This window comes from Lineus longissimus, chromosome 15 (assembly GCF_910592395.1).
Source record: "Lineus longissimus chromosome 15, tnLinLong1.2, whole genome shotgun sequence".
In the NCBI taxonomy this organism is placed as follows: Eukaryota; Metazoa; Nemertea; class Pilidiophora; order Heteronemertea; family Lineidae; genus Lineus; species Lineus longissimus.
The window spans coordinates 12,612,624-12,639,097 of record NC_088322.1 but is presented as its reverse complement, the minus strand read 5'-3'; the positions used below and the strand labels follow the sequence as shown (position 1 = coordinate 12,639,097).

General features: G+C 39.9%; 2 protein-coding genes across 3 annotated transcripts; one reads left to right on the top strand and one right to left on the bottom strand.

The window, feature by feature from the left end:
• Positions 1 to 250: 250 nt before the first annotated feature.
• LOC135499684 (protein PTHB1-like) lies at positions 251 to 24,220 on the top strand. Of its 2 annotated transcripts, XM_064790603.1 has the most exons (8): positions 251 to 490; positions 1,135 to 1,191; positions 2,381 to 2,483; positions 2,843 to 2,895; positions 3,352 to 3,492; positions 21,493 to 21,588; positions 21,916 to 22,088; positions 22,299 to 24,220. In XM_064790603.1, exons 5-8 carry the CDS (start codon positions 3,402 to 3,404, stop codon positions 22,398 to 22,400), a joined length of 462 nt encoding a protein of 153 aa, XP_064646673.1. In that variant the 5' UTR covers positions 251 to 490; positions 1,135 to 1,191; positions 2,381 to 2,483; positions 2,843 to 2,895; positions 3,352 to 3,401; the 3' UTR covers positions 22,401 to 24,220. The 2 variants fall into 2 exon arrangements, with proteins under 2 accessions (XP_064646673.1, XP_064646674.1); XM_064790604.1 differs by lacking the exons at positions 251 to 490; positions 1,135 to 1,191; positions 2,381 to 2,483; positions 2,843 to 2,895 and having other exon boundaries at positions 3,082 to 3,492.
• LOC135499504 (serine/threonine-protein phosphatase 6 regulatory ankyrin repeat subunit B-like) lies at positions 3,842 to 21,086 on the bottom strand. Its single transcript, XM_064790295.1, has 2 exons — positions 20,551 to 21,086; positions 3,842 to 15,325 (listed from the first exon to the last, which is right to left on the bottom strand). The coding sequence occupies exon 2, from the start codon at positions 15,277 to 15,279 to the stop codon at positions 9,856 to 9,858; it is 5,424 nt and encodes a 1,807-aa protein (XP_064646365.1). The 5' UTR covers positions 15,280 to 15,325; positions 20,551 to 21,086; the 3' UTR covers positions 3,842 to 9,855.
• Positions 24,221 to 26,474: the final 2,254 nt, after the last annotated feature.

The window sequence follows — 26,474 nt, the reverse complement described above, 5'->3', positions numbered from 1 at the left end:
AAACAGTTGTGTGAGTTCACTAGAGATTGCTCTTTACATATTACGGATGGGTTGTACTGGTACGGGCGTTGGCAATTGAGTATTTCTTTGAACACCCACTGTCACTACCCCGAGACGTCAAGTTAGCCCAAGGTCTGCTGATGGTCGCATTCCCCGAGACTTCTCACCGAACACATATCCATATGACCGAAGACAGATAGATGCGCGATCCACGGCTGACTCGGAAATGAACACGGGGTGGTTTACCATGGAGTTGTCACAGAATCACCACTATCTGATCAAAAAACACTTAAAAAACTCGGGAAGATCCCCAAATATTCCTGGTTTCGGTGGGGCAGCCGCAAGATAGCAGTGACAGTAACACACATTGGAAAAATCATGTCATTCGACCGAAGGAGTAAGCTGAAATGCGTTCCTCAGTGCTCTCCGCCCAACTCCGAGATTTATTATACTGTCGCTGACATGTAGGCCTCATGGCCTATGAGTATCAGTAGGTATTGCAACATATCTTGACAAATTTTGTTTCGGAAACTTTTAGCTTGGTGAATAGTGTAGGCTGGGGGTCAAATCCAAAGCTTGATTTTTTATTTGTGACAACATTTTGGGGGCAAGTAAAAGTGGTGCTGAAGTGATTTTGCTGAAACTGCAAGTAATGATTTCATTGTAGGGATTCTGACTGTGATTCTTTGCATGCTTCAAATCTAACAATGAGTTCCTGTTCCATGTTTTCATTGATTTGCAAGATAATAACTCACGACACAGTTCAAGCTCTTCACAAAATTAATCATTTCAATTTCAGACACAAAATGACAAGAAAGAGAATTTTAGTACCAACAATGATGAAATCCATACCGGTTTCGTCACCAACTTAAAGTCACCCATTGTAATGATTGTCGGTCTTAATAGATAGTATATGGTTCGCGTTCATGCTCCTCTTAATCACTTTTTTCAGGCCATTTACCCGAAACCGTTCCAACTCTTGCTCACGTTTGAGCTCTGATTGAGTCTGATGTCAGAGCCTTGGAGGGGGAGGGGGGATGACATTGCATTTCCTCAGTGTTGTGTGCCTAACTGAAAACAGTTAACCTACATATTCAACCTTCTTCTTCTATGATCTTGCAACGTCTGTTTCAGAGAGCTCAGGGTGACATCATTCAAGACGAAGATGTGATTCCATCCCTCACAGTCACAGTAAGATATGAAACTTTTTGTTGACGTCCCAGAAACAACTCTGGGAATCTGTAATGCTTAGCATGAAACTGCCAATCATTTGAGAGTGAACTAAGAAAAGCCAACTTTTCTTTCACTTCAGTTTGAGGGGAGTAGTTGAAATACTGCTGGTACAGCACTCAGTCAAGAAAATAAAGCTCCAGAGTCACCTTTGTGAAGCAAAGTTTGGAGTGTTTTGAGCTGAAAGAGGAATTGCAACTTTCTCCTGACTTCGCCTTACAGATTGGCTCTGGAGCTGCAACTTCTGGACCAAATCATAATCTTAGGTCTCATTTTTCCTAAAGAAAGAACCACCATCGACTCTGGTACAAGTGCTTGGACTCCAAGGGTTGTTGGCTCACCGTCAGGGGAGTCTCTACCATAGCCCTGTGTCGTCGTCGTCGTCCGGCGTCCGTCGTCCGTATCCTGTGTGGCACGTTTCTTAACCGCTTGTGCTATGAGCTGAAACTTTGTACACATTATGACCTAGGTCACATGACCTCCGACAGCGAATTTCGGTCCGATCTGATTCTTCACCTGGCCACCAGGGGGCTAAAACCAAAAACTTAAAAAGTGTGATAACTCATGTATTACCGATTTGTTTTTGCTAAAACTTTCATTGTGGGTACCCCTAGCAAGGATACAGAACATATCGTACGGGTTTTTGATTTGACCTACTTGTCAAGGTCACAGAGGTCAAACTCTCAAATTTCACTGATAGTGGCACGTTTTGTCATTATTTGTTGTACAGTCTTTAAATGTGGTATGAAGACACTTATTAGGCATTTGTACGTTTTGACAAAACTTAAGGTCGATATTGCGTTCTTTTCAAGGTCACTGAGGTCAAACTCTAAAATTTGCTTTTCAAGGTCAGAGCGGTCAAATGAAATAAATTGCCTATTAGTGTTGGGTATGTGTAAACATGGTAAACTAAGCATGTTACTGTCTACTAAAGATGTATACAGTGAGCACAATGGCCCTTGGCCGTTTCATTGAAAATAATGTGACTGTTCGTTTTTTTGGGAGCCCTGTTTACCCATTATGGTCATCTGGGATTTTATACTCCATTTCAATACATCCATTCCCCTTCTTGTCCATTTGAATGCAGACTTGATATGATAGAAAATCTAACATTTACTCACCATTATCATTGTCTCCGTCATCTCTTCAGGTGATGATAAAAGCCAAGGCCCACGTCTCCAATGTTGTCGTCAGCATCCATGTCCCCCCACCACTGACAGTCAATGAGAGCTCATTTACATTCAACACAATAAGTAAGTCATTCATTTCGGTGAAATTTTCTCCATAAAATATTGATCAGTGTGAAATTATCAGGAAAGTTGTTGATTGCAAGCTGGAAAAAAGTGAATGGATTAGCTATGTCTTCTTGCTCTGAACTGATTTGTCAGTATTTCTGGGTGGTAATCAGGCCCAAACATTCATAGCAATGACGTTACCCCATGAATCATAGTGTCCGTCGTAAAGTGGGTTAGTTGAAAAGTCGGTCTGTTTTAGTCAAATGGTTTTGAAAACAATTCAGTCAGTTCTTTGGATATCTGATCGACTTCCTAAGATAACAGACATTTATTTCAATGCATATTCTTATTCACTGAGTTCGTCCATCCGTTTGCAGGTCCAAACACCCCATGTGAAATCTCAGCGACTTTCTACATCAAAGACAACTATGTAAAGATTTCAAGAGCTCGAAATTCCATAAGGCCATTTAGCGCTTCGAGAAATTCGGTTGAGAAAGTTTATACATCCACCTTAAACATCAGGGAAAATTTTCTCAATCAGTTGTAGTAAAAGAAATTAGTGAGAAGTTGACATCGTCTTCTTGCTGTCAGTCAGGTTGCCAATGAAGTCGGGGCTCGGGCTACCAAATTCACATGCAGCCAGGTGCTAAATTTGATGATGATGCCTTACAGTCTGTTCTTGTTCTCTTCATGATGTTAAACTAATGTGACATGGCATTGTTTGGTTTTATAAACCAAATTTGTTATCGGTCATGTGAAAAATAAATCAATGTTCCAATTGTCTCTGGCTCTGGCTTCCTCAAATCAAGTGTTGACATCATCATTATCAACAAAACTGTTTACATCTTAAACTTTTCATTTCTTAATGATGTTATTTCACTTTCAGGTGCGCCAAGAGTTTCACAGACAACCTTCCGTCTGCCTGCAAAACTTGTGATGAAGGCGTGTGCTCCGATCAAGAATGCCAACTACAAAGTGACCATTGATACAAATAAACCACCGGTCAACCTCAATGACCTGTTCCCAGGTAAGAATGGACCATGATTTGTCTGGTCACAGCAGACAACAAACCCCAGGGCTCGGCAGATGACTTTCCGTCTCCTTACAAACTTGTGACTAGGGCTATAAACGTCAATGATCTCTCCCCAGGTAAGAAAGATTGGATCATGTCCTGACCATGACCCGAATCAGTCACTGGTCGACTTTGGTGATGTTTTCCCTGTTGAGAATATACCAACATTCAATCTGACAGTGGGCTCAGGTTTTCAGATGACATCCCTTCTGCCTGCAAAGCTTGTGATTGGGGCATATGCATTGATTACATCTCATTTCATAACAATAACATAGGAAATAAAAAAACTTTTCTATATTAATCACATTACAATTTATTTTTCAAAGTTTGACAGAGTTTCTTAATATAAACCATGACAATATTGAAAATGTTCCGCGTAATAAAAAATATTGAAAGTCAGTGTTCAGTTGCTTAGAGGATCATCCATTTAATACATAGGCTTATATGGATTGTATTTCTATTTCTGTTTGTGGGCATATATCGGCTGACAGATTGGCATAGCAGTATAAGACTGTTGTTCAAATTTATCACCAGTGCCTATCACCTCTGAGGTTCTGAGTTCGATCCCTGTTCAGATCATGTCTGATGAAACAAAGAGGGTAACATTCCCATGTACAGTAAGTGCAACATAGAATATTATTTCATATGATATTTCATTTAGCATGTTTAGCACAGGCATTATTGTTTATGGGTCATGTAAAACAATAGGCCTACTTGGGATCATTTATCGATTACAGTTACACAAACAACAGCAAAGTTATCGTTTTAATACAGGGGAATTGAAATTTCATTGATTTTTTACGCAATTCCTATACTAGTCCACTCATAAATTTTATGTCAGATGAACACAAAAAATAATAACCTTAATATATTTCATACAGATTGGTCTAGAAATAAACCGTACAGGGCGGACATCAGTGTGCACAAATAAATACAAAAAAAATCGTAACTAAGGTAAAAAATCGTGTTTGGTTTTGAGGTGAAAACCAATAAAAACCAAACTTCAAAGAAATCTGACCAGTAATTCGCCCTCCAGAGCCCCAAATGATGCGGACATAACATTTATCAATGGACTATAATAATGGTGCCTTTTCTGCAGCACCTGTCACTTATGATAACCAGGATCTGTATCAAGGCACAAAAGCTTCATTGTGAACAGGTCTCCACAAAGACTTCCTAGCTTATCAATATCATAACTCAAACAGCATAAGAATTTATCACATATATGATAATTCAAACAGCATAAAATCATTGTTTACACTTGTAATAGGGAATGACATTACGTGGATCGTATATTCTATATTTCAAACAGCCCAAGGCAAAACAAATTCATTTCCCCGCTGTGGTGGCAAGTCTACAAACTTTACACGCATCAAAATATCATTACCCAAAAAGACCATCATCATCATCATTTACATTTAATGTAACAGAGCATGAAATTATTGATCATTCATTGGTATCTTACAAAACATTATATGGAAATATTTATCATACAGTGGTATGATTACTCAAACAGTTGATGCTTCATCATTTATATCAGTCTAACACAACATAATATGGAATATTTATCATACACTGGTATGATTTCTCAAACAGTTGAAGCTTCATCATTTATATCAGTCTAACACAACATAATATGGAATATTTATCATACACTGGTATGATTACTCAAACAGTTGAAGCTTCATCATTTGTATCAGTCTAACACAACATAACATGAAATATTTATCATACACTGGTATGATTACTCAAACAGTTGAAGCTTCATCATTTATATCAGTCTAACACAACATAACATGAAATATTTATCATACACTGGTATGATTACTCAAACAGTTGATGCTTCATCATTTGTATCAGTCTAACACAACATAACATGAAATATTTATCATACACTGGTATGATTTCTCAAACAGTTGATGCTTCATCATTTGTATCAGTCTAACACAACATGATATGAAATATTTATCATACACTGGTATGATTACTCAAACAGTTGATGCTTCATCATTTGTATCAGTCTAACACAACATAATATGGAATATTTATCATACACTGGTATGATTACTCAAACAGTTGAAGCTTCATCATTTGTATCAGTCTAACACAACATAACATGAAATATTTATCATACACTGGTATGATTACTCAAACAGTTAAAGCTTCATCATTTATATCAGTCTAACACAACATAACATGAAATATTTATCATACACTGGTATGATTACTCAAACAGTTGATGCTTCATCATTTGTATCAGTCTAACACAACATAACATGAAATATTTATCATACACTGGTATGATTTCTCAAACAGTTGATGCTTCATCATTTGTATCAGTCTAACACAACATGATATGAAATATTTATCATACACTGGTATGATTACTCAAACAGTAGAAGCATCATCATTTATATCAGTCTAACACAACATAACATCAAGTATTTATCATACACTGGTATGATTACTCAAACAGTTGATGCTTCATCATTTATATCAGTCTAACACAACATAACATAAAATATTTATCATACACTGGTATGATTACTCAAACAGTTGATGCATCATCATTTATATCAGTCTAACACAACATGATATGAAATATTTATCATACATGTACACTGGTATGATTTCTCAAACAGTTGATGCTTCATCATTTGTATCAGTCTAACACAACATAATATGGAATATTTATCATACACTGGAATGATTATTCAAACAGTTGAAGCTTCATCATTTGTATCAGTCTAACACAACATAACATGAAATATTTATCATACACTGGTATGATTACTCAAACAGTTGAAGCTTCATCATTTATATCAGTCTAATACAACATAATATGGAATATCTATCATACACTGATATGATTACTCAAACAGTTGAAGCTTCATCATTTATATCAGTCTAACACAACATAACATGAAATATTTATCATACAGTGGTATGATTACTCAAACAAGTGATGCTTCATCATTTGTATCAGTCTAACACAACATAACATGAAATATTTATCATACACTGGTATGATTACTCAAACAGTTGAAGCTTCATCATTTATATCAGTCTAACACAACATAACATAAAATATTTATCATACACTGGTATGATTACTCAAATAGTTGATGCTTCATCATTTATATCAGTCTAACACAACATAACATGAAATATTTATCATAAACTGGTATGATTACTCAAACAGTTGAAGCTTCATAATTTATATTAGTCTAACACAACATAACATGAAATATTTATCATACACTTGTATGATTTCTCCAACAGTCGAAGCATCATCATTTATATCAGTCTAACACAACATAACATGAAATATTTATCATACACTGGTATGATTTCTCCAACAGTTGATGCTTCATCATTTGTATCAGTCTAACACAACATAATATGGAATATTTATCATACACTGGTATGATTTCTCAAACAGTTGATGCTTCATCATTTGTATCAGTCTAACACAACATAATATGGAATATTTATCATACATTTATAATTACAGAAAAATTAGAAGCAGCATCATAAGCATTTAACATAACATAACAAGAAATTATTTGTCACTCATTTCTATTATTACTCAGCCAGTTGAAACATCATTTACATCTAACATATCATTAGAGAGGGTGCTATTTATAGGCTAAAATAATGGCACAAGAAAGGAAGCATCATTTACATTTAGGTTACGTTCAACTTAACGTTGAATCTAATGGGCTGATATGAATGCAATGCCACCACGTTTAATAAATTCACACCAAGTTTGTAATTTGCTTAGTTTCGAACAGTTGGTCGAGGACTATAGAATATTCCTCGCTACTAGCATTGGATTCCTACTTTCTGTTACAAGCAAAAGACACTGATATACAGTAGAACCTCCTTTAGTGGACACCTCTCTATTAAGGACAACCACTCTATTAAGGACACTAGTTTTGGTCCCAAATTGGTTCTTTCCATTCAATTTGACCTCTCTAATCAGGACACCTCTCTATTAAGGACAACACTTGTCAGTCCCGAGGGTGTCCTTAGTAGTGAGGTTCTACTGTACTCAGGTGTCATAAACCTACTGTGCTCAAATATCGTGTCATGATATGGTAATGATGTCAAGATAACCTCAAAAGCATTTGGGATGGAGCCCACAGCTTGACACAGACAGCAAAGTCCCAATTTCGATTGTACTGAGTGAACATGTACACTCTGTTGTCACCATTAGACCAAGTTTGCACATTTGGCAAATTTCAAGAGTCTGATTATTTGTGGCACCCTCTCGGCTGTATGAAGGGTGCAAACATGTTGCTAGTGGATTGGCTGAAATGCACCTTGCGATGTGAAGCGGTTTGCTGCGATTTCCTTACTGCTTCCCATAATACTGATGATTAAAAAAAAGTGTCCAAAATATTGCCACAGTGTTGGTACACTTGCAGTAACACTTGTGATAAGATGATTTGATCTGTAAGATATCCGCACTATTTTGTCTTCACAGAAATAGTTCTGACGCTAGCACAGGTTGAAATGTTGTTTGCTAATACTCAGATTAAATTGGGTCAATCATCATCTTCTTACACTTGGGTAAGACGCTAAAAGTGTAAAAATACCAAGAGTCATGGGTTGGATATATTCGATAGTTAATAAGATCTTCTTCATACAGCAGAGGTTGGAAGCTCTGATCAGCTGATGTACAGTGTAGAGTACAAGTTTGCACATTTTGCCTGTTCTAATCTACTATAAACTGGGGGGCAAGTATTAGCTGGAACCTCTGACTTGACCTCCGTAGGCCAATATGAGTTACTATGTACCTGTTCCATATGCCCTCTGATGCAGTTTTGAATGGATTGAGTCCTTCTGATGTCAAGGTATACCTCTGTACAAATACCCTCAAAATGTAAAGATGCTCTCTTTGTAGTAAAACATCCAATCAGTCTACGATCCAGACCAGGAATATGTAATTGATATCAGTTCCCGCATAATCTGATGGCCTCGGTTTGGTTTACGCTGAGTGGCATATCTGCTTACATGCAGGCCAGACTCTAATTAGGACACGCTCAATATAGCCATTCCGGGATAGAGAGGCATCCGTGATGACTGGATAGCAATCCAAAAGAAACAACCCCAAGCATGTTGTCTGTTGGACAACTAACTCATGCTGACCACATGGGCTCCATCCACCCATGGGTGAAAGATAAAAAAATTCATGAATATTATAAACCTATGGGGCTATGCTAACTAATATAAGTGGACATTTGGGATATATTATTAATTAGGTATATGTACTAGTTACTTCAAACTCTACAATGAACTAACTTAACTAATGGTGAAAATGCCCTCGCCATAGCAACCACTACACCAACGCCTAAACTGACACATGCATACTCGTGCAGGGTATACAGAATGTGCATCAAGGAAGTAGGTCATGTCCTGGATTTTTAACTCTGATTTGCAAAATGAGCACCAACAAAGTACTGATTTTACATCATGTGTGGTATATTTCAGTTTAAGATGACTATATTTTGGTACCTTAGGACATTATGCACCCATGGATATCATACATCAACTGTCTTGAACTCTAAGCCTCACAGAACATGGCACCCAACATGTGTCTCTCAGCATGTTTGACCCCATCTATCAAGCCACTGTTTATTTCAAGATTTCTCAGAACTATTTTAATTTCAAGCCATCAGACCGCTTGCATCTGAAAGAAGGCATCATTATGTGCCAAAATGTGCATAGATACTGAGCTAATTGGCTGAGACTACGCTAAGACGACAGCTTTTTTCTGTTGATTGGCATTTTAGAACCCTGCCCCTCATGACTATAACCAATAATATAGCAGAGACCAGTTGAGATATGAAATCAACATTTTGCATACCATTAGTCAAGATATCAAGAGAGAGGCCTAGTGGATTTTTCACCCTCAAGGCTCTTTAAGCCTCCCAGAACACGCCCAAAAAGGGCAGCCACACCCTTCAGGATTATTTAGGATTATTAATCTGTCTACTGGAGCTAAATAGGATAATATGTTCGAGGATAAATATCATAAACAGTCAGTGAGTAACCTATTCTCCAATATCAGCAAGATTGAAACAGATGTGGGTAACTGTATGGTCACAGGGGACACTTTAGTGACACATAATCATTTGGCTACTCTCTATCAGACAGGTAGTACATTGCAGTACCAATGCACTATCATGCATTGGTACCAAAACGAGGCTGAGTTTTAGCAACGAGGCTGAGTTTTAGCAGATAAGGATATGATATGGCCTAGATTGCAGACTGAATTTGACAGGCTCCAGTCATCATGTTCATTCTGTCTTCCTATCTGAAAATGGCCCTAAACTTTCTTCTTGCAAGTTGCTCCTCTTTTAAATCCAAGTCTTTAACTGATGAGAAATCTCTTTCATACAAACACCTTACAAATTCTGTCATTTTCGTTGCTGCCAGAATGCTACCTTCCTTACTCAACTTGGATCCAGCCAGCACATTCACTGGTCTTTCCAATTCATCTTTAAAGAATGATGGAAGGTTGCCCCTTTGGAGGCATTTCTCTAGATATTCATAGACTATCAGCACCATTTTGCCAAGTGACATCTTTGAAAATTTAAACACTTCTATGAAATGCATAAATGAAGTTTTCAGTCTGTAGCTGGTAATGTACTCGCCCATTGGAACTGTCTCATCTTTGTCATTCTTCATCTTGAATCCACAAACCTCAGGTTTTCGTAGGCTCTTTGCTGTTATGAACACATCCATCAAGTATTGGTCCAAGTTGAGTAGGAGCTCGACCTCCATCGTTGGATGGGATATGCGACCAAGTTGGTTCAGTTTCTCTGTGGTGAAAGTTTTAGAGATGGTGCTCTCTTTGTGTGGTATTTTTGGAACAATAAAGCGCTTCATGGCGTAATCCTTAATTTCAATAGCAGGGACAAAATCTATTGAAACTGCCAAATCCTTGAACATACTATCACTATATAACCAGATCCAGGTTGTACAAGTTGTTTGATCAGGGTGTCGCACTGGAGGCAATGGCATCTGAAACTCGGGTTCATGATCAGTTCTTTGATGTTTACCTTCCTTTTGATGCTGATGTTCACTCCAGTAGATCATCAGTCTATTCCACAGCCATATACCATATGGTGTATTTTCTGTATTCAGTTCTGTATTCTTTTCTTTATCTCTTACCATCTCTCCATAGCCCTCACTAGCCAGATATTGGTATTGAATTGAATATAGTTTGACCATGAAATCTAGTTCATCTGGAAGTCCAAGTTTTGAACCTTCAGAGGAACTTCCACAGCCAATGACTTCAACATCACCAGACTGTGGTATAGCTTCACGGATCACCTCTTCAACTTTTGATTTGATTTGTTTTGCAAAAGTTGTCAGATCAAAACCTAAAATTGTCTTGACAGAGCCGATACCACACTGTTTTGATACCTCTAAGAGATTTGTTTCACTCTTGTGGCATGAGAGGTCAGTGTATTCGTTGATAATTTTGATAACTGGAGATTGATTGCCAAACAGTTTCCATATCAAAGTGTTTTCCTCAAATTTGTACAGATAGTCCATTGGCTTCTTTCCCTTATTGTCCTTGATAGAATTAATTTGAGAATCTGGTTGATCATTGAGAAGTAGTTTTACTACTTCATCTCTTCTGTAGATTACAGCATAGTGTAGGCAATTCCGTCCTTGGTTGTCTCCTGCATGAGGAAGCAAGTCCTTTTGAATTTGAGTGAAAGTTTCTATCAATTTGCAATGTCCATAGATTGCTGCAATATGCAAAACAGACCTCCCTGCAGTATCCAGTGCTCCAATATCGGCCCCTGCCTTGAGAAGGTTACGGATTATGTCTTCATTTCCTATTATTGTTGCATAATGAAGACAAGTCATGCCGAAGATGTCACAGGCATTCACATTTATTCCACGATATCGGAGCAAGACTGCCATGTGTTTAGTGAGCCCAAGCGCTGCAGCGACATAAAGCATTGTCCTGTTGTAACTTCCAGGAGCATTGACAGTTTCCACAAGAACATACAATAAGCTCTCACTAACACTCGCTAATCCAATGTGTAGGATACTTAGACCTCTTTGATCTGAGACATCAATTTCTGCCCCACATCTAAGCAGTTCATCGAATATTTCTTTGTTTTGTGTTGCAAGACAAAGTAGCTTGAGACCTCCGCTGTCTGTAGCATTGACATCAGCCTTGTTTTCTATCAATAATCTGACAACATCAATGTCACCTCTCTGTACCGCATATGAGAGTGGACTTCTGCCTACTTTGTCTGTAGCATTGACATCAGCCTTGTTTTCTATCAATAATCTGACTACATCAATGTCACCTCCCTGTAACTCATACCAGAGTGGACTTCTGCCTTCATTGTCTGTAGCATGGACATCAGCATTGTTTTCTATCAATAATCTGACAACATCAATGTCACCTCCCCGTAACGCATTCCAGAGTGGACTTCTGCCTTCATTGTCTGTAACATTGATATCAGCCTTGTTTTCTATCAATAATCTGACTACATCAATGTAACCTTCCTCTGCCGCATACGAGAGTGGGCTTCTGCCTTCAAAGTCTGTAGCATGGACATCAGCCTTGTTTTCTATCAAAAATCTGACTACATCAATGTCACCTCTCTGTGCCGCATACGAGAGTGGACTTCTGCCTTTATTGTCTGAAACATTGACATCAGCTTTGTTTTCTATCAATAATCTGACTACATTAATGTCACCTCTCTCTGCCGCATACGAGAGTGGGCTTCTGCCTTCATTGTCTGTAGCATGGACATCAGCCTTGTTTTCTATCAATAATCTGACTACATCAATGTTACCTCTCTGTGCCGCATATAAGAGTGGACTTCTGCCTTCATTATCTGTAGCATTGACATCAGCCTTGTTTTCTATCAATAATCTGACTACATCAATGTTACCTCTCTGTGCCGCATATAAGAGTGGATTTCTGCCTTCATTATCTGTAGCATGGACATCAGCCTTGTTTTCTATCAATAATCTGACTACATCAATGTCACCTCCCTGTAACGCATACCAGAGTGGACTTCTGCCTTCATTGTCTGTAGCATGGACATCAGCCTTGTTTTCTATCAATAATCTGACGACATCAATGTCGCCTCCCTGTAACGCATACGAGAGTGGACTTCTGCCTTCATTGTCTGTAGCATGGACATCAGCCTTGTTTTCTATCAATAATCTGACTACATCAATGTCACCTTCCTCGGCCGCATACGAGAGTGGACTTCTGCCTACTTCGTCGGTAGCATGGACATCAGCCTTGTTTTCTATCAATAATCTGACTACATCAATGTTACGTCTCTGTGCCGCATACGAGAGTGGACTTCTGCCTACTTTGTCTGTAGCATGGCCATCAGCCTTGTTTTCTAACAATAATCTGACTACATCAATGTTACCTCCCTGTGCCCCATACGAGAGTGGACTTCTGCCTACTTTGTCTGTAGCATGGACATCAGCCTTGTTTTCTATCAATAATCTGACTACATCAATTTTACCTCTCTGTGCCGCATACGAGAGTGGACTTCTGCCTACTTTGTCTGTAGCATGGACATCAGCCTTGTTTTCTATCAATAATCTCACTACATCAATGTCACCTCCCTGTAACGCATACGAGAGTGGACTTCTGCCTTCATCGTCTGAAGCATGGACATCAGCCTTGTTTTCTATCAATAATCTGACTACATCAATGTCACCTCTCTGTACTGCATACGAGAGTGGACTTCTGTCTACTTTGTCTGTAGCATTGACATCAGCCTTGTTTTCTATCAATAATCTGACTACATCAATGTAACCTCTCTGTGCCGCATACGAGAGTGGACTTCTGCCTTCATCGTCTGTAACATTGACATCAGCTTTGTTTTTTATCAATAATCTGACTACATCAATGTCACCTCTCTGTGCCGCATACGAGAGTGGACTTCTGCCTACCTTGTCTGTAGCATGGACATCAGCCTTGTTTTCAATCAATAATCTGACTTCATCAATGTTACCTTCAAGTAACGCATACAGGAGTGGACTTTTGCCTTCTTTGTCTGTAGCATTGACATCAGCCTTATTTTCTATCAATAATCTGACTACATCAATGTGACCTCTCTCTGCTGCGTATGAGAGTGAACTTCTGCCTTCATTGTCTGTAGCATGGACATCAGCCTTGTTTTCTATCAATAATCTGACTACATCAATGTTACCTCCCTGTAACGCATACGAGAGTGGACTTCTGCCTGCTTTGTCTCTAGCATTGACATCAGCCTTGTTTTCAATCAATAATCTGACTACATCAATGTTACCTCTCTGTAACGCATACGAGAGTGGACTTCTGCCTTTATCATCAGTAGCATGGACATCAGCCTTGTTTTCTATCAATAATCTGACAACATTAATGTCACCTCTCTGTACCCCACACGAGAGTGGACTTCTGCCTTCATCGTCTGTAGCATTGACATCAGCCTTGTTTTCTATCAATAATCTGACAACATTAATGTCACCTCCCTGTAACGCATACCAGAGTGGACTTCTGCCTTTATCATCTGTAGCATGGACATCAGCCTTGTTTTCTATCAATAATCTGACTACATCAATGTCACCTCTCTGTGCCGCATACGAGAGTGGACTTCTGCCTGCTTTTTCTGTAGCATGGACATCAGCCTTGTTTTCAATCAATAATCTGACTACATCAATGTCACCTCTCTGTGCCGCATACGAGAGTGGACTTCTGCCTGCAATGTCTGTAGCATGGACATCAGCCTTGTTTTCTATCAATAATCTGACTACATCAATGTCACCTCTCTGTGCCGCATACGAGAGTGGACTTCTGCCTGCATTGTCTGTAGCATGGACATCAGCCTTGTTTTCAATCAATAATCTGACTACATCAGTGTTACCTCCCTGTAACGCATACGAGAGTGGACTTCTGCCTATTTTGTCTGTAGCATGGACATCAGCCTTGTTTTCTATCAATAATCTGACTACATCAATGTCACCTTCCTCGACCGCATACGAGAGTGGACTTCTGCCTACTATGTCTTTAGCATTGACATCAGCCTTGTTTTCTATCAATAATCTGACTACATCAATGTTACGTCTCTGTGCCGCATACGAGAGTGGACTTCTGCCTACTTTGTCTGTAGCATGGACATTAGCCTTGTTTTCTATCAATAATCTAACAATGTCTGTGTCATCAGCAGTATGAAGTGCGGTTTGATCACCTGTACCCCTGACATTTACATCAGACTGGTTCTCAAAAAATAACTTCAGAAGTTCAATGGAAGGGGTCTTAGCTGCTCTGTGCCAAGGAGATTTACCACCAATATCCTTGATGTTGACATCAGCACCATTATTTAACAACACTCTAACAACATCAAGCAGAATCAGTTTTTGCCTTTCATTGTATAATGAATTTAATTGCCATGCTAGCAAATATCCTAACGCAGTTGTATCATATACACCCTGTTCATTGACATTGGCATGATGCTCTACTAATTCTATTACAATTGCTTTCTTTGCATCTTGAGTTGTAGCCTGGTCTTGGTCTTTTAGTGCTTGAATGAGGTTTTTAATAGCTATTTGCACAAGTAGCTTACCATCTTTGTCTTTCTGGTTCACATCCCCACCAGCGGTGATTGCGTGTTTAACATCTTTCAATTTCCCCTCATCTACTGCATCCAACAGTCGTTGGTCAGCTGTTTTTGCTTGTGTCTCCTCCATCATCAAACCGCTATAGTTCTTGTATCAACCGGTTGGTCTGTGACTATTCCTGTAATGAGTGAACAACCTGATAGTGAGTAATTCTCCGACTTAAAGAAACTGAGAAAGGAAGAAGAGGAGAGGCTGGCCGAGACCATGGTGCAATGCACCATCCTGATTGCTTCGATTGGCGATGAGCAAATTACAGCCATATGTTGAATACTCTCAGACCCCTAGACAGAATGGAAGCCTTTTATTTCCCTTAAATGGAAACAGAGGTGATGAGCCTACTCAAAAAAGACTTGACATTCTGTACGGGAGTGCCATCCAAATTTCAGCGACATACTGCAGGATTTCTTGACTTCCCTGCCATGACTAAAGAGTTGGCCAGAGGCAGTAGAGCTAAAGACCAAGCTGTGGGGATCACTGGATGAACCTGCTCGACTTGCCAGAGTATTATGGCCAATATTTAACGCAGAAAAGAAACAAAGGCACCATCCCTGACTGTCAGATAGTAGAACTGATAATAAAATGACGTGTGCTCTGCAGAGAAGGTATCCGTTTACATATGGGCACTGGTATGGGCGGTTATTACCGCAAATAAAGACAAACCAAAGCAAAAACACTTGTGTAGCATATCAAGGACACGTAGATTTATACTCCTGGGCGGTTATTACCGCAAATAAAGACAAACCAAAGCAAAGACACTTGTGTAGCATATCAAGGACACGTAAATTGATACTCCTATGTGTGCCACATCAAAGACATCTAGACCATACACCACGTCAAAGATAACGATGCGAAGTCAACAGGCGGCGCCACTGTAGATTGCTGGCGGCCGTATGCTTGTTGACGTTGTTGTTATTCGCCACCTCTCTCCCCATTATTCCAACAACTTGTTGAAGGAGGTTGACACAGTTTTCTAACTTATCTCTATCCATGGTTATGATATGCTAGTATGATTGATGATGTTGAAAAGAAAGGGGATCTCAAAATACGACAGTCTACTACGAATAGATGCAATAGTGACATAACAACACATGTGCATTTTCCCGCTAGTCGCTTATATCAACAAAAACCTATAGTTATCGAAATCGTTTTTACTTTTCCCAAGACGGTGGCGCCGCCTGTTGACTTCGCATCGTTATCTTTGACGTGGTGTATGGTCCAGAGAGGTATTGCGGTCATGTCTTATCTGTGCTGTGTATGGCTCATGAAAACAACTGTCTATCCCAGAGAGGTTGCGGTCTAGTTTTATCTATGCTGTATCAAACAAAAACAAAACATGCATTCCAGATGTCTTTGATGTGGCACACATAGGAGTATCAATCTACGTGTCCTTGATATGCTACACAAGTGTCTTTGCTTTGGTTTGTCTTTATTTGCGGTAATAACCGCCCATACACTGGTGATCTCCCATCTCTATGGTTTTTACCCCTCAGCCCATAAAGGCTAGAGGGGTATTGTCGAGGCGTTCGCCGTCTGTCTGTCCGTCTGTCTGTCCGTCTGTCCGTTTCCAGAGCATATATCCGTAACCATAAATGCTGGCCATTTCATCTCTGGGTGGTTTGAAGGTCTTATGGTACCATTGTGCCTTTTGGTAGTTTTGACGGTTTTCGACCTACACTTGGCCCCAGGGGGCGCTTCATGCAAAAAACTACTTTTGGCTATATCTCATGAATTATGCTAGCTAGAATCATGATATTTTTACTGAGGACAGTACTCATGAGACTACATCACATAATACCCGGGTTTTTGATTTGACCTACTTTTCAAGGTCACAGGGGTCAAGTAGCGTAAATTGACCATCAGTGGTTTCCGGAACATATATCCGTAACCATAAATGCTGGCCATTTCATCTCTGGGTGGTTTGAAGGTCTTATGGTACCATTGTGCCTTTTGGCAGTTTTGACGGTTTTCGACCTACACTTGGTCCCAGGGGGCGCTTCATGCAAAAAACTACTTTTGGCTATATCTCATGAATTATGCTAGCTAGAATCATGATATTTTTACTGAGGACAGTACTCATGAGACTACATCACATAATACCCGGGTTTTTGATTTGACCTACTTTTCAAGGTCACAGGGGTCAAGTAGCGTAAATTGACCATCAGTGGTTTCCGGAACATATATCCGTAACCATAAATGCTGGGCATTTCATCTCTGGGTGGTTTGAAGGTCTTTATGGTACCATTGTGCGTTTTGGCAGTTTCGACGGTTTTCAACCTACACTTGGCCCCAGGGGGCGCTTCATGCGAAAAACTACTTTCGGCTATATCTCAGGAATTACGCTAGCTAAAATCATGATTTTTTTTGGTATGTGCGTTGGGGATGACTAGAGGAAGGTTCCTTTTGAAAACCGGCTCGTTCTGATTGTCAATATGCTCACAGGGCGGCGTGCTTGAAATCGGTTTCCGTCAATTTCGAGGAGAACCATCTGATTAAATTAATTTTTGGTATGTACGTTGAGGGTGACTAGAGCGAGGCTCCTTTCGAAAACGGGCGCGTTCCGATTATCAATATGGCCACTAGGGCGGCTTGCTTGAAATCGGTTTCCGTCAATTTCGAGGCGAACCGTTTGTCCGATCAAATTCATTTTTAGCTCAGCTGACTAAGTCAGCCGAGCTTGTCAAATAAGTTGTTCAGTGGCGTCCGTCTGTCCATCCATCCATCCATCCATCCATCCATCCATCCGTCCGTTAAACCCATGGTGCACATTTTGTAACCGTAAGACCTAGAGACTTCAATTTTGCATTTCTGGATACTTCTGGTCAAACTCTACTTTCAAAACAAAATTTGTCGCCATTCGACCTACTTCCTGCGAGCGAGAGTGCATGAAGGAAACTGGCCTATATCGGCCTAGGAGCAGCAGAATTAGTCGAAATATGCTCTAATATTAAGATAAAATTCTTGAAAATCTATTTTATTGAGAAAAAGTTCAAAATTTTAACAGGAGAGGGCGCTACCTGCCTTTGAATTATTTCTGCCGATTCAAATTCCCGCCCGATGACGTCAGCCATCAATGAAGTCTCCTATTTGCCAGTTCTCAAAACATGGCAGCTACACAACAAAAGCAGTAGCTCCAGGAATAAATCACTGTTCACTTCAGCTTCGTAATCGATTGTACCCCCACTTTATTGTGTTTTGTGTGGTGTTCCTATTCAATCAACGATGTAAGGCCTTATTATTTTGGTTTTAATTGAGAAGGTGCATTATTAGCGGCGTACGAAATACGCCATGTGCAATAATCTTGGAGCTCAATGACACTCAAGTACCCAATTTTCTGCTTAAAAAGTAGTCTGGTAGGCGATATTATCACTAGTTCGTTTCAGTGGTAGTCATAAGGTCTTTAGGGACTAAATTCAGAAATTAGTTCTTGAAAATTTGGCCACATTTCTGTGAAAACGATATCGGAATTGCATGCTCTGTTCGCGATGACATCGCCGATGTATTTTGAAGTGGAGAATTCCCACAGTATGCGCAGTGAATCGGCATGATTCTGTTCGCCTATTATGTTTTAGTTCTACGATTCTTTCATGAGTAAAAAGTAGACATTCTAAGCAATACAATAATGTCACTCCCATGAAAATTGATTGGAAATTGAGGGAGCTACGGCATTCTGTTCGGCAACTGGCAGCGCTGAAAAAATACATTGCATACTGGCACATTTTAAAAAGCGCTCATTGGACAGCGTTGGGAATCACCAGAAATGACGTCATCGCTGGTCTAAATAGAAAACTACGGTGGCGCAGTAGAGCACAAGAAAAGGTTTAGCATTAACTTTGTCATGCAAGCTTCAGCAACAAAACGATTTCTCATGAATGATTTATTTGATCATCATCAGCTTGTTTCCCCTGATAGATAAAAAAATGATTTACAATTTCCATCAAAGTTTTCTATTTTGTGTATAGTCACATGTTATTTAACTGGCAAGGAGCCAAGCAGTTTTGAATATTCGCGGGAAAATACTTCGTACTTGTAAACGAGGCTATGACAATGAGTATGAGACAAGACCACAATTGATTTTTTAAGCCTTTTAGCAGTTAAATTGTCAATGTTTGACCGCGACGCATCAAAGAACGCGTGGTGTTGTGAATCTGAAATTTAGATTATGTTATTCCGGACAGTCGGGCAAGTAAATGGTGAAAAATAAAATGGTGATTGACCACAGAAATTTTTTGATAATCGACAAATTAGACAGACTTTGATATTTCCACTCTTTTCAGCCAACTGGCAGAAAAAACTCAAAACACGCCCCCTATTACCCAATTAGCAAAATTCGAAATTAATTTTTTCATCAAATAATTTCTTTATATCTGTAGACTTGCCACAACAAATATTTTTTCAATACCTCTCCAAATATGTACTTGAGAGTAAAAAACATGCACTCGTCTAATTGATAGGCCTCGACCCTCCAATCTATGAATATTCATTAGTGGTCTTGTCTCGTATCCTCATTCATGGCATAAACTTCATGTTTCGGTAAATATTTTCATACGATGATTTCACCCGAATTATGGTCAGGATTGAGGAATGAACAGTGGCATAATTATGTCAACCAAAAACATTGGTACCGTATAGTGAACGCAAAAGGATATCAAATTCCATGGAGCATGCCATTTTCATGCATAATGAACTAAACACCGGGAAGATATTAATGATATTAACTCAGCTGAGCGCCAGGCCCTTGGGCCTCTTGTTGGTATGTACGTTGGGGGTGACTAGAGGAAGGTTCCTTTCGAAAACAGGCTCGTTCTGATTCTCAATATAGTCACCAGGGCAACGTGCTTGAAATCTTTTTCCGTCAATTTCGAGGAGAACGGCTTGGAGGATGGAATCAATTTTTAGTGAGTGTAGGCCTAATGCAGTTTTGTAAGGGGAAGGTTCCTTTCGAAAATCAGCGCGATTCGAAATTCAATATGGCCGCCACGCTCACATCCTCAAAATAGGTTTCCACAATTTTAATTTCCATATGCAAACTAGCCACTCCACTAAGCCAACTTCACCATTATCTCACCTTCAACCTTAATAGGCTGAGGGGTTATGCTCGCTTTGCGATGCTATTTTTTCAGACTGCAACAGGGGTCACCACTGTCAGCAATCCAAAGATCCTCTTCAGTTACAGGGTTCTGTACACGAATCAAATTTGTGTACATTGCGTGTATATTGTGTTCACATAGTTTATTGCAAATAACTTTTTCACATGATTTCAAGCATAACCAGCTTTGGTGACCTTGTCACACCTCTTGGCAAAACTTTGGTCTTTACTGTAACAGCTGGAGAAAAAATTCTTACCTTTTTCCGAGGATCCTTTGAGATGGTGTCGTGAGCTAAGTCTCTATTCACTAGATATGGAAGGTATATTCTAATGTCATCCAGTGCCTTGAGTTTTGATATGAAAACTTATATTTCATAGCGTTATGCTTCAAAATGTGCATACATGTTGCCAACTCTCCATGGAAGATCCATTGAAAAGTATGTGTTTTGCATAGCTTCCTCAAATGTGACCAAAAGAAAGTGATTTAACTTTTAACACTGGTATGTTGGACTTCACCTTGAACTCCTTCCTGTTCGCATATGTGGCTGAGATAACAATTTATTTCCATCCATTGGCGAAGGATATGTGGCTGAGATAACAATTTATTTCCATCCATTGGCGAAGCTGCATGCTTGTATATCAGATAAGTCACACACCGAAGAATTTGTATACTCAACCAATGTTTCTGTTGATAAATCTGGTTATTGTGTGCTTATCAAGGCACAAACTACTTGAACAAAATCCAACTAAAGGCAAACCTGTTCTATATTACACCTAACTTGATGTCAGCTGTAGTCAGTTTTGCTAGTGCGCCCTGGCTACGCCCGTCTTCAATATTTGTCGTGATCTGGTTGTAGTTATGATACCGAATCTAGAACTAAACCATGACCTAAAAAGGCAATCTTTTAGGAACCATTGTAAGCTGGGTAGGTGTTTTGAATAATGAGCCTTATCAAGTCAATATTTTCAGTGATAACAAGTTTGAGATTTGTCCCATGGCCTAGAGTGATATCATAGGTATTTTTTTTATCTTATGACCACTCATTTGTTGACATAGTTTACTGGTCTATCTATTTATTACTCTTAGACAACCGAAGGTAAAAAAAGTGTGTGGTGCCAGTGCACTAGTTTAGATTCAATTCGCACAAGAAATTAGTTGTGTTAAAAGTAACAACAAGGTTTATTGATTGTATTTTCAGATCTTCTTGGTGACTATGCTGATGGTCCCGGCAATGCCTTGGGGTTCCAGTACTATGGGGGTCCTGTGGTCACAATGTTGGCATCAAAGATATCACGTAAGATCTGTGAATAATAATATGTAGGCCATGACATTTCCATTTCCACTCCAATGCAGGATAATGGAATTTCCCACCAGTTGCGATTATCTTCTTCTCCTGATGATATGGGGTCGTCAGTAAAAACATTGGAATTCAAATTAAACACGTTTAGATTGCCTTTTTGAGCCAAAACAGAAATGAAAAAGCAACAGTAAGACAGAAGAGATGTTCAGATGATTCTGCTGTGATCTTTCAAACTTTCCTGTGCAATAACCTGCAATCAACAGAACAGTCATAAAGTTCTCCCCAAAACTGTCATCAAATCATAAACTTTTCTGTTCTCAGAGCGCTACCGTCTTCAGTGTGACAGCTTCGAACCAATGTGGCTACTCGCCAACGAGCTCGTCAACCGACTGAGCGGTTACTTTAAGGGTAAAAACCAAGATGGATTCCAGGCATCCTTTAGCGGTGCACTGCCGCTGCATGAATATTTTGAGGTCCTGGAGCAACATTTTGAAGTAAGTGATAAATTTGGAGGGTGGACAGATTTGTGCCTATCAAAAGAAACATGTATTTCTACAGTTTTAACAAATGTATGCTCCTCTACGTGCTCTCAAGCACTCTGCATTCATACTCGGTTAAAAAATCAGTCGCTTCACCAATCTAAAGTGCACCTAGAGGACTTTGACAGTTTTATAAGAGTTTCTATTTTGACTTCTTACTTGTAGGTGCGTTCAAACCAAAATAAGTACAAGGACCTTCTTGCCCAGAGGGCATCCCAGTTCCGTGCCCGGCATTCAACGCAGACTGCTGACCAGATTCAAAGATAAAACACCTACATCGTTGTCGAATTTGGATACATTACTGGATGGTACTTACAGACACGTAAAAATGGGTGTGATGCTTCTGGTCTCTTGCTAAGAATCTGTGGGTGGTAGGGGACACAAACGCAAGTGTTAAAAACAACATCCAGTTTCTTTCCCTGCCCATGATGTGTCAGCTTTAAGCTTTGTGACAGGGCGTTTTAACCTTGAAATTTGTCAAACCTTTTTGCAGTGTTTATACCCATGACAGTGCTTTGCTTTAATGATGTTTTAAAAAGAGATTCCAATACTTATTCCGTCCAGTTATTCATCCATTCATCATAAAATTAGGCCTTGTCTGCTCATCCTGGTACAGATATTAGGCTCTTACAGATATCTGTCGGCAGTGAAATGAACCTCCCAAGGCTTGAGAGTGTTGTAGTGCCATTCAGATTCTTTTTCTGATCGCCACTGGGTGTCCAGGACTACGCTAATGTGTATAAACAATTCCTCTTTCAGTGCTCAATTCTTGAAACATTTAAACTTTAACAGAATGTTTTGTTGAATAGGCTGATTCAGGGCTGATATGAAAAGATCTGTGAAGGCCCTGAATTAGCATGTTGAACTTCAATATGCTGCTGAGGCTAAGGGCCCATATTTTTCGTCTGTACCGGGTTGGCTTATGATAGGGAGGAGCACTTTTGTGGAGACGTGTACATGTTTTTGCATACCAGGGGTCCTAAAAATCAGAAAAAATGTGTACCTTACTTGAAGTAGCGATACTCCAAGTAAATCCTAAATACATTTCTTAGTTTTGTCTACATTTTTCATGACTTAGTAGAGGCCTTTGTTCTTCTGTGTTCTTCTTCTGTAAGTTTTTGTACATTCTTGTTAGGCTGATATACATTCTGACATACATTCTTCATACATACTTCTGTACGAGACAGTCAGTGCAGTTTCAGTGTGTAACGCCTGCTCTTCTGACGTATGAAAACTCAGTCTTATTGGGTAAGAGATGTATCAAGTTCATAGGAGCCCATTACTTGAATCGTGTTGTTCTTAATACTATGCTTGTACATTACCGTTAGAGCAGATCTGTTGGATTCTTGTTGTTTATAATGTGATTGTGAATATGTTGTTAAGTAACTATAGTGACATCCGTCTGCTAAAGGGACAATGATTTTAAAAAGGGCTGTACTTAATTATGTGAAAAAACTATGTTAGTCTTCTGTTTCAGCGATTTGGAAGATATCCACTTTTAGAAATAAGTTCCGTCCTCAAAAGACAGTTCCCTCTCAAATAGTTTTATTTTGACAATCTTTATTTGTGGATAAACTGCTTGTGAAATCTGTTTGCTTGTGTGGTTGAGTAAAGAAGTTGTGCTACATTAGTCTATCATGTACTGTTTACATGTAGATTTGGGTTAGTATGTTATCAACTACGATATAGGTTATTAACACTCTAACCCTGGTCTTTCCTTATATCTTTCTGTAGACCTCAGATGAACCGCTCAACCAGCGCTATATTTGAGCATTCTGACTCGTCCATTTTTCCCTGTGTGGAGTAAGGCTCGTTAGACAAAGAAGGGGTAGGAGCTCCTGGCGTCTTGTCGAGAGTACGAGCCACTGGACCATAGCGGGGCCTTCTTTTGCTCAATGTTCACAGCTATTTCAATCACCAGGACCCTGAAATTGTCAGCAGAAAAGACAAAGCATAGGCCTAATGTAGTCTGAAAGATCATCCAAAACGTTCTGCAATGTATTTGGTCTTTAATAGCAGTGCAGTTTGCTTAGAAAACTGTCCACATCTATTCAAAACGCGCCCTCTGTGAAAAATTATGTACCGGTATCTACGTACACAATGTCCTGTGAATAAAATTGATCTTGGAATAAGATGTAATGTCTTTGTGTGATAATTATGATGCACTCAAGACAGCATAAGGACCCTGCTAAACATCTAGAGAAGCCATGGGCCTTGAAGGTGTTCTTGATACAGTCGATGATACTGTCAAGAAAAGCATATTGGGATGTACTGTATCAGGTACAACCTGCAGATACATGAGTGGCCTCAATGTCAATGGCAAGTAGGATCCTAATGCTGATGTCTCTGGTTCCTGAGGTACCTCAGTCAGGGTTGGCTCTTGTGAATTTTTTCCTCCTACCCACTTTTTAGCCAAGTGGCTGTCACTTTTAGCCATATTGAGTCAGCTCTGGCCATTGCCGTTCGTTTGTCCATCTTGGGGCCGACCCAGCCTACAGTAACATGTGCGAGAATGGCAGCCCGCCAGTACTGAGACTAGCAAATCAACGAACGATTCGAGGAACCCGTGACCGTGGACTCAATGGCAACGAAGCAAGCGGGAAACTAGCCGATCATGTATGCGTAAGGCGACCAGCAGCGCTACTAAAATCAATAGCGGGAACGGTAGAACTACAATGCAGACGATAGCAACCACGGGTGATAGCGCGACCGCCCGCAAATATGACAAAGTTTGACTGACTAACGATCGTTCCTTAGTGCATTTGGTGTGGAGGTTGGATCTTTTTGATAGACTTTGACCAATTTTCGCACAACACTATTACTCTCTCGCCAAATCATGGCAATTATTCAAATTGAATTCGCCAAATCTTTAGCCAGACATTGTTTTACATTCGTCACTCATGTGCAGCATTCGCAAGTGGCGAAAATGCGAACGGGCGCGCCAACCCTGTCAGTGCATGAGCTACTCCAAGTAAACTACTTGAGTAAGCAAGTGGGGTAATTGGGCCTGTCTTCAAGGGAGCCCAGAGCCCTACCAAAGTCAGAAGAGTCCTGATGCTCCCCCAAGTACATGAGGTACGCTGTGTGTCTCTTGGGTAGGTATAGGCCTATGTAGGACCATATGAAAGTCTTTCAGTTCCGTCCGTCTTAAAGCGTACCGGGAGCTCTTCAGGAGTCCGAAGAGTCTCTCTACCGTCCCAGGCACATGCGATACTCGAAGTCTATGTGAAACAGGGATGACAGCAGGGAGCACTGTCATTGGTAGAGCTTCTGTCTCGACCTGGTTTCGAAGAAAGCAATAGAGACAATATCGATGGTACTTGGTACATTCTAATGGACAACAGATTTGGTTGTACCATGGTAATCATCTCACAAGGACATACAATCTTGGCCACCCAGCTGAAAAAGTACAATGCATGTTGAGAAGAAAGATGCCATATTCAGTCCCTTCCTTGGTTTCAGTATATCCAACCCCGGGCCTCCTTCTCCTTGCCTATGATTTATCTTTGCCTGCTTGGAAGGGAATTTGTGGCTTAAGGGTGGTCTTTTTTGTGAAGTCTTTCAGATCTGGAGTTAGGTTATCTCTGAGTGATCTCTTTACCGTCCTCCTCACCCTCATGTCCGTCCGTCATGATTGCTCAAGCGCCACCTACCCATAAACCTCATTTATCATGTTAGGAAGCATTGCAGTCGTTATGTGATTGGAGATGGAAGTTTGCCATAGTGCTAGTATGCTACCTGGTGCTATTCTGATGGACCATATTGCCAGGAAAACTTAGGTGGCAGGTCTATAGCCTTAATTCACGTTGCGATTGTCCAAGTGAAAGGCTAGTCTTGCTGAAAATTTATTGGAAGGAAATCTTGATCTTTACATGTGTTCCTGAATTTGACCATTAACTTGATCTGTCTCATGATTTCAGAGGTGACTGACCCCTCGGCCCATGAGGTGTGAAAGCGAGAATGATGAGTGCCAGTCTTCAGAATGACGAGGTGGCAGTGCCCAGTCACATCACAATCACATCAACATTATCAGGATGATCAGGTCACAGATCGCCGATACTTCAGGGGATACGTCGGGGGAAAGACTCTGGTGTAAAAGCAGAAAATTTCGGGCAGTACAGTGTAAATTTGTACACAGGTTCTCAGCCAATCAGAATCCGATAAATCTGTGTCGTCATCGGCGTTTCATCATGAAACCTTTCAGTAGAACTTGCCATTAATAGATATTTCTGTAAAGTGATGCTTCAAATAACGCTGTTCTCAAATCTCCAGCTGTTCTTTCTTGTGACATGCCTGATGCTATTCCTGGTGATGAAATATATGTATTAGCAATGTAGTATA

Excerpts from the sequence above, each read along its gene's own strand:
- LOC135499684 (XM_064790603.1), top strand. The coding sequence starts at position 3,402 with ATGAAGGCGTGTGCTCCGATCAAGAATGCCAACTACAAAGTGACCATT. Across the intron at positions 21,589-21,915 it reads GTTGGCATCAAAGATATCAC|AGCGCTACCGTCTTCAGTGT; the intron begins GTAAGATCTGTG and ends TTCTGTTCTCAG. Across the intron at positions 22,089-22,298 it reads TCCTGGAGCAACATTTTGAA|GTGCGTTCAAACCAAAATAA; the intron begins GTAAGTGATAAA and ends TCTTACTTGTAG.
- LOC135499504 (XM_064790295.1), bottom strand. The coding sequence starts at position 15,279 with ATGATGGAGGAGACACAAGCAAAAACAGCTGACCAACGACTGTTGGAT.